The 9,195-nt window shown below is 39.9% G+C and overlaps 1 protein-coding gene across 3 annotated transcripts in view; it reads left to right on the forward strand.

The window, feature by feature from the left end:
• Nucleotides 1–6,462, forward strand: part of grik4 (glutamate receptor, ionotropic, kainate 4) — a 401,676-nt gene extending 395,214 nt beyond the window's left edge. Inside the window, exons 19-21 of one of the 3 annotated variants that reach the window (XM_036215059.1) lie at nucleotides 185–313; nucleotides 401–519; nucleotides 1,648–1,878. In XM_036215059.1, the coding sequence (XP_036070952.1) occupies nucleotides 185–313; nucleotides 401–519; nucleotides 1,648–1,677 (278 nt within the window). In that variant the 3' untranslated portion in view covers nucleotides 1,678–1,878. Of the gene's footprint in view, nucleotides 1–184; nucleotides 314–400; nucleotides 520–1,647 lie in introns of all 3 variants that reach the window. The other 2 variants (XM_036215057.1, XM_036215058.1) reach the window with 2 other exon arrangements.
• The last annotated feature ends 2,733 nt before the right edge of the window (nucleotides 6,463–9,195 follow it).

Raw genomic sequence — 9,195 nt, forward strand, 5'->3', positions numbered from 1 at the left:
AGAAGCGGTCAAGAAGATGGATGGATATATATATATATACACAGAATTCCTTATATATATATAAGGAATCTCTGAATTGTTGTGCAGTTATCCTTTTTTCTAAACTTGCTGCAAAAAGTGAACTGTCCAAGAAAATAATAAATGTGGATTTTCTTCAGCCTTTTCCTCCTTCCTTCCCCCCCAGGGTCTGTGTACCGTGATGAGTTTGACCTCGCCATCCTCAAACTGCAGGAAGATAATCGTTTGGAGATCCTCAAGAGGAAGTGGTGGGATGGTGGCAAGTGTCCAAAAGAGGAGGATCACCGAGCCAAAGGTTTTTCTTCGACTTTAAAGTCCTGATCTTCATGGCTTGCATTTAGCAAAACGTGTTCATTTGTGATCAGGATGTTTTCTTTTCCAGGTCTGGGTATGGAGAACATAGGCGGCATCTTTGTGGTGCTAGTGTGCGGCCTACTCGTAGCGATCTTCATGGCTGTGCTGGAGTTTGTCTGGATGTTAAAGCAAACACCAGGAAATGAGGTGGGAGAGTTATCGAAAGCACATTTTCGTCCACTCTTTTGCATTTATGTTGATATTTTTCCTCACAGTGCACTCCTTCATCTTTAAATCTTTTTCTCTGACTTCATAAATTTGTGAAAAATCTAAAGTGTGCTCTAGATAGAGCTTGACACTGAATTTGCTCAGCAATTATTAATGGTTAAAGACCCACTCCAATTAAAACTGCGTTTTTGGTTTTTTTTTAACATGTTCTTCTAGCATTTTTCTCTAGATGGAGGACATATATAAAGAAAATTGAGCAAAAATTGCATTTCTGAGCCTTTTGGTTTTCAAGATTCCTGATTCCTGTGAATAAGGAGCAGACAACAAAAAATGCCACTTAAAAAAGACCTCATTTGTGACGCAGAATATCAAATGGCCACTCCCTGCTCCCCTCCATTCTGACATGTAAACAAATATATCCATTTACATCTGTTTTCATCGTACGTGCTGCCATCTGGCTCAAAACTGTGCGGCTGGATGGCTTCGATATTGCTCCCCATTTTTGATGCACCACTGAAAGAAAAAGAATTTTAAAAGCAAACATTTCATATTTTCATTTTTATTTTTAAAACTGAACATCATGTTTGCAATTCAGGAAATTTTGATTTCAAATTTGTGACTTTTGTTCTTATTGTCATGCCACATATATCATTTCATGGTAAACCACACAGGTTTTTGATTTTTGCCTAAAAATGGCATTAAAAGACCACAGTGGAAGCTTAAAGTAGCTGAAAAGATGATCGGCGAGGAACTTTAAAGTATTGTCACAAATAAATGGTTAAACACATTAACAGGACTAATACAACATTAATTATTTGAAGAAAGACATTAATATTCTACAATGTTCAAATTTATTTACCCTTAAAATATTTGATTGTGATTTTCTTGTCTATTTATTCTTAATTTCGTCTTTTTCATGCCTAGAATGTAAATCTGACTGTAGTTGACTTCACTGTGTGACAAATTCAGTTAAACTTCTAACTGTTGTCCATGTAGATGAGCTATGGACAGATGTTCTGTATGCAATTTATGTGTTTTATCTCTGTATTCACTTCCGATAAGGATAACCATAAAATGTATCTGTTATGTGTCTGTGATGTTCATCAGTCTGTCCTGATCAAGTCAGTCAGTCAGTGAGTGGTCTGGCATCTCTCCCTGTCTCCCTCTCTCACCCCCTCTGCACCCTGTCTTTTCTTCCTGTGTGTGTGCTTGCAGCAGTCAGTGTGTGACGAAATGCTGCGGGAGCTCCAGGGCATCATTCTGTGCCGCGACAGCCTCCAGGTGAGGCGCCGGCGGACGGCGTCGATGCTGCGGCCGAGGCCTTTGCCTCTGGAGGAGCGCCGGGCGCGGGCTGCGGCTGTCAGCCTCAGCAATGGGAAACTCTGTGGCGGTACCGGACTGCCCGAGCACCTCTCGCACAGATTCACACAGGAGGCCGCCCTGGTCGCCAGGGGCTGCACCCATATTCGGATTTGCCCCGAGTGCCGCCGCTTCCAGGGACTGAGGATGCGTCCCGCGGGGGCTACGGGGATCCTTCCGTCCCCCACGCACAGTGAGGAGAGCATAGACTGGGACAAGGCCACAAATAGCAGTGAACCTGAATAACACACGGAAATGATGCCAGACTGACTCTCCCAGCCAACACCCCCGTTGATTCCAGGGATCAAAGACAATGTGGTATTTTGATTCAGCCATTTGGAGTGTATTGTTGAAGGGCAGGACAATGCTCTGGGCTCTCCTTTGCCCGTGAGACAACAGTCCACAGCCAGTTTTTGGAATCTCCTTGGGTGAATTTTTTCCCCCACAGCAGATGAAAAACGGATGAGTCTGTCTCATGTGGTCCCTGATGGCCCCTTGCACTCTATAAAACAGGACGGACAAAAACAGCTACGGGCATTTGTACTATGCAGTATTTCCAGTCAGTTATCATTGTGCCGTTGCTTTTTTTATTTGGTATTATTATTATTTTGTTGGAAGATTATTATTGTATTGTATTCTTTCTTTTCTTTTTTTTTTAAATCTGTCAGTCTGCTGTACGAACATGTATTGCCTCGAAACAGCTGGAGGACGATGGACAAGCTATTGCAAGGTCATTCCTCGAAACCTTTTATTTTGAAAGTGCCAAAAACCATAAGTTTGACCTTGTGGCTGAAGACAGCGCCGCAGCCTTGAGAAGAAAACAGACTCGACCGACCTTAGAAAACATACAGACTTCTTTTTGTAGTAATGATATTCGATTAAAACATTTTTAACTGTTGATATCTCTGAAAGACAGCATTGCATGTCCAGAGGTGTTGGCACTGAGGAGTGATTTGCTGAAAGAACGTGACGGAAAAAATGCCTGCATACAGACCTCTATTTATTTTACTTTTTAGTGTGTCTTTAGATTACTTCTTCATTATGTTTTTAGTTTCTACTTTTTTAACCAGAAAGCACTTTCAGGATCTCTCACTTTTCAAGCTGTTCACTGGTGAATGCTTAGAGGCCATTTCCATGGCATATATAAGCAGAGAAGATTTGGTTTTTATCAGTGGATGAATCAAACCCAGCATTTATGAGATTTAACCAAAAGCATAAAGTTTCTAGGAAGGCAAAAAGTTTTTTTTTATCTATAGTAGACTGGGGTTTTTATAAATGCCAAGGCAGTTTTGCTTTTATTGATTTGGACATTTTACACACCACTTAAAGCAGCATTTCAACTGAGGTCTGACCTACCAGACAGTGACATTTTCTTATTATTATTTAATGGGATCAATTGGAGTTTAAAACACACACACACAAATATATATATATATTTGAAGTCGTGTTTTTATAAATAATTCTGTAAAGTGTAAATCACACATCAAAAAGTTGTCAGAAAATTAATTTTTGGGGGAATTAAAATATTTTTTAACCCTATAAAATGTTATTACTTGATATAGACAGTAAAAATGAGGGGATAACTGGCAGGTTTTTGCTCACAAAACTATTGATGAATATTCAGGATAGAAGCTCCTTATTTACCCCCAGTCTCAAATTTGATCCAAACATTTTTAACATGTTCTTACTCTTTATTAAAGACTTAATTATCAACAGATTTTGCATTCTTTCAATAGAGCAAGAAGTCACTGAAAAAAAAAACAACAGATAAGTTGTTCTCGCCAAAACGTTTTGAAAAATGCTTTTGAGATTTCATGGAAGCAGTCATTTTGTTAGGAACAGGAAAGCTTCTACTGCCTCTAGTGGAAGGATGAAGAACTACAGGGCATAAAGCAGGGACCAAGTTAAAAACAATGGGGCTATGTCCGAATTCCCACCCCAACCCCTAACTACTAAAAGCTACATAATGCAACCCTGGATTTTAAAAGCAATTCAAGCACCATGCTCACTACTTATTTTTTGTTTTTCTAAACGCCGGAAATGACATCACCAATTTCGCGAAGTGAAAATCGAATTGATAAAAACATTTCACAATGTCTATTTGTGACTAAACTTTGTTCTGAAGATAAAATGTGGATGGTTTATTAAAAAAATAAATTTAAACGTTGTTTGACCGCAGTGCATTGTGGTCTATATTTGCTAATGTAGTGAGCATCAATGCGTTCTAGTTTTTCACAAAGACTTTCTAGGGCACTCGATTTTGGAATGGTTGATTCCGACAGAACTACAAAATGCCAATTGCACTATATAGTGCATTGTACAGTGAGTAGGGAAGGAATTTGGATATAGCCTGGGTTTTTTTTAGGAGAGCTTGGATCAGGCTAAGGAGATAGGGGACTCAGATATGTGTCATAAAATAAAAATGATTTTATAGGGTTAAAAGAAATATTAATAAATGAGGAATATACAGTATAATAAAAAATAAAGGATAAAAATATTAATATTAATTTATTTAAGTGTTTTACTCCTTTGAAATTAAATAAATGAATCAGATAAATGAGTTCTGTTCACAAGACATTGAGACCTCTATTCTATTGTCTCCAGAAGAAATTGTTGCCTTAGAAAAATAACAGCCAGGATCAGAAATTCCTCATCATTTCTGAAGGGGCTGTGTGGAATCTGAACAGAGTTGGGTCATAACATCCAGCAACAAGAATCAGAGGCCATCCACCTGTCTGCTGTCAGTAATCACTGCTCATAGAAAAGCCACCACTGTGAAGGAGATTGGAAATCAAACAACAATTTGTTTTTGTCTTGATTATTTGTCACTCACAAGTTGTCTTTTTTTTTCACACATTGAGCTTTCCATTTATCATAAAACCTTTTTTTCCAATGTTGTTCAAGCAAAACCCTTTAATACTTATTTCAGAAAGAGAACACAGAAGTCCACAATCTTTAGATTGAATGAGAATCTTAACACATTATAGGTTACATGTTTATTTTACTATTAAATTGTTCAAATGCCAAATTAAGAGTAAAAAGATGCAATATCCACATGTGATTATTGTAATATAAATGGTTGCTTTTCATATTTTGAATGTTGCTAAAAAAAATACTCATAAGAGTTTGAAGAGTCTCACTGGTCCTAATGGGAACATCTTAAGCTCTGAAAACACTTACAAGGCTGCTAAATCAAGCGTGCTTCGACTGAGATTGCCAATTACCTTGACAGCACGGAGAGCAGTGGAGTAAAGATTAAAACAAATTCCACTGAGGCTCTGAGCGACTTTCTCCACCAAAACAGTCCAACAGAATCTGGCTGCTGTTCTATATATGCTTTATATTTGTCGCTTATGTTTTCTTCCCTCTTAATCCGTTTTTATTGGACTTCCCCTCGTTTTGTTTGGTTTGTTTGGTCTCTCTTGTGTGTGAACTTCCCATCCGTCTTGCCGAATCACCTCTTGTAGCTTTCAAGTGAACTTTACTTTTTTTTTTATTCCTAGAATGTATTTATTCAACAAGGAGAAATGATCATATGATGGACTGTCTTTGTTGTAGGCTGCCATATAAACATAAGAGGAACTGAGAGAAATCCAGGAATTTAAAACATCCTGTTTTTATTCCATTTCGCAGCTGAACGCCCATGAATCTTTCAAAAGCAAAGAATTTGTGTTTGTAGGAAGTTTTTTGCAAAGAATAATGAGTTTTAAAAACCCCACTTATGTGCTGCACAAGTCTAAATTCCCTCCCAGTTCATTGTTCATTGTGATTTGTGGTGGACTTTCCAGCCTCCTCAGGATGGTGATGGATCACCTGCTTCTGATTTACCGTTTGCCTCTTCTAGTGCTGGCCTTACCTTAACATCGCATTTCCTCAATATGTACATGCTTGAGTAACAAAGTGACACACATGCTTCTACTTGTATGTCAGTGGATAAAGTTTGTCATTCTGGTCATCATCTGGTGCTCCCACTCCATAAATTATTTTCTGCTTTACAATGTCTGTTGGATTTATGAAGCTCATAATAGGTACTAACCCGCCTGGAGAGCTGCTTCAAGCGGTGGAGAGTAACGTTTCTACCTAATAATGACTGACATTACATGCTCATGTTCTCTGTTAAACCAAAAAACCTTTCATTTAGTCCCCACCGCTGTGCACATACTCCTGCATTTATTCTGTTGTGTTCTTTTATGGCAGTACCTGAACGTATTCAACTCATTCGCCCTGTCCTCTCCTTGTCATTGTGAGATCATTGCTTTGTCCTCGCTCAAAGCAACACCTCCCAAGGACAAGATCACTACAGATCCTCATTACTAAGAAGCACCGGATCAGATGATCGTCAACACAAACTACCAAATTCACAGGAAATTTGGATGAAAACCTTTGTAAGATTCATTATTTTTGTATTTGCAAAGTTTTGTGTCCGATATGTGTTCTCATAAATGAGATTTTCAAGGTGTATGAGAGGTCTACAAGATAAGATGCCGTCAAGGCCGTTGAAGAATTTGACCAAAACATCTAGACATTGCTTGTCTTTCAGAGAAATAAAAATGGAACTTCATTTATCTGTTGTGCTGTTTCTATATTCACGAGGCTTGCTGAGTGAAAGGTCAACCTCTGATTGGAAGATTGTAGGTTCAGTCTTTGCCATGTGTTGAAGGGTCCTTGGGCAAGACACTGAACCCCACATTGCTCCTGGTGGTTATAGGTTGGTGCCAGTATTCAGCAGAAGAGCCACCATTAGTGTGTGAATGTGTATACAGGTGAATGGGATTGCAAAGCACTTTGGGACTTTTGAAACTGCATTCACACCAAACATGATTAACTCGTCAGAAGCGGCCAGTTTCAATGTTAAGTCAACATCATTGACTGCATAATTACATGTTCCAAATGGGAACATGTTTCAAATGTTTGATTAACAGGTTCCCCCAAGCAGTGGAAGGGATGTGGACGTCAAACAAGCTCACTCTTGACTGGCTACAGTAATTCCTCAAAAAACGTGATTCAGTCAACTCGAACCAATCACTGTCATCGGGTTATAAAACGGCTGCAGACAATCAGGAAGCCACGACGACGACTACAGCCTGATTTCGTGAGGGCTGGAGGTAAGGCATTTATTATGAGTGATGTCAACACCTGGTTTTCCATCCATCCATCTTCTTCCTCTCATCGGGGTCCGGGTCGCAGGGGCAGCAGTCTAAGCAAAGATGCCCAGACTTCCTTCTCCCCCGGCACTTCCTCCATCTCCTCTGGGGGAATCCCACGGCGTTCCCAGGCCAACTGAGAGATGTAGTCTCTCCATCGTGTCCTGGGTTTTCCCCGGGCCCTCCACTCAGTGGGATATACCCGGAACACCTCTCCAGGGAGGCGTCCAGGAGGCATCCAGACCAGATTTCAAGCCACTTCAACTAGCTCATCTCGATGTGTAAGGGAAGCAGCTCTACTCCGAGCTCTCTCCAGGTGACCGAGCTTCTCCCCCTATTTCTAAGGGAGCGCCCAGTCACCCTCCAGAGGAAGCTCCTTTCAGCCACTTGTAGTCAGGATCTTGTTCTATCGGTCATGACCCAGAACTCATGACCATAGGTGAGTACTGGAACGAAGATGACCAGATGTCTATGGTCAACGTACAGACACAATCAGAGGTCCTGTGGCACAATGTGAGTGTCAGCCGCGGCACATCAGCCCGACATCAGTGTAAATTGGATGTTGTGGCAAGTCCATAGTCCAAAAATTTACCTTGGTGAGGACAACACATCGCGTCAAGTAATCAGGGACTCAGTTTTGCCATGTGTTCAGTGCCTCGACCAGTGGGTGGAGTCCAAACCCAGCATGAGAGAGGATCTGGTCATTTTCCTCCTGAACTTTATTATATTTTCTTAATTTTATCAAGACTATAATAAAAAAAAGGTCTTCTAATTTTATTCTTATTTTTAACTTTTCCCCTCTCGGACCAATGGAGGACACCAAGTCTTCAAACTGGGCCACAGAGACATGGAAGTACAGCTGAGAGCAGCCAGATATAGAGAAAAGACAATCAATAACTATAGAACTCCTTAAAATAAGTAAATCTGATCTCTAGGCAAGATCCATGTCTTCCATGCGTTGTAAATGTGATATACACAGACAGACACCACTCCATGTAGCGATCAGGCTAAAAACCTTAAGTGGTAGCTCCTCCCACATGCATCTGTGGCATCAATGTGACTACAGCATAAGAAGGTAGTAAAGCGCCACACAAGTATACATCATTTCTTTATTCCTTTCTTGATCATTGCATCCATAGTTGCTGATTGCACCATGCATTTCTGCAGAGATGACTGAAAGAGCCATTGTATGTTAGCACTGGTTAGGTATGTTTGCACTGAATTGCTCATACACAGTTTGTTTGTTCACATGATTTTCCAAATGTTGGGTCTGCAGAGAGCAGCAAAAGGAAGAGAAAGTGGAACAAAGCAAGGCTGTTTCTCAGGAATCCACCACAACATGGACTGGAAGTTGTTGAATTAGCACTTCTGTTTCAGCGCATCTGAAATATAACGTGTTTGAACTTGACTCAACCGCTTTTTAGTGCAGTTCATCTTTTCTGATCGCTTAATAGTATAAGGCATATTTATAGCTTTCCACTCAGATCATTTTTTCTCAATAATGGGTGCATGGTGCTTATCTAATTTAAATGACTCTGGTGGCTTCAGTCAGTCCTAATAAACTCCAAACAAAGAGAAGCACACACCCTCTGAGAACAATTGCTTCTTGTTTTTTTATGAAGAAAATATTGGCTTTCAGATAAAGGCCTCTTGAGTTAATGTCACATTTGGCTGTTAGAGCATAGTATTATCTTAATCTGTTGGTAAATGATTTATAGCCTCACAGATGGGGCTAAAAAGTGTAAAAGCAATGAAAAAAGATGCAAAAATGGCAGGCGTGTGTTAACTGTTTATTTTATGCTCTCTGCAGGGGTGAGGAAGGATTATCAAAACAGGCATCTAAATCATGTCAGCCACATTGTTAACTGTTGTTTTGCTTTTCCCTGGACAATACCCTAATCTAAAGCGGAATATTTCCTCAGATTGATTGGTTTTTATTATACGGGGTGCACCTTTTGTTTCCACAGTTCTGCTCTGACACATAGCTGACATGTTTATTAATGCAGGCAGATGATAAAAGGCTCAGCATTGTCCTAGGCACTTCTTCAGTTTTACACCACATTTATATCATCTTCACACACTATTAAAAGGGTTAAGAATCTCTACGTTAAAAATTTGGAGTGAATATACACAAAACAAAGTCATCGTGTGT

Source organism: Oryzias melastigma, linkage group LG13 (assembly GCF_002922805.2).
Source record: "Oryzias melastigma strain HK-1 linkage group LG13, ASM292280v2, whole genome shotgun sequence".
Taxonomy (NCBI): Eukaryota; Metazoa; Chordata; class Actinopteri; order Beloniformes; family Adrianichthyidae; genus Oryzias; species Oryzias melastigma.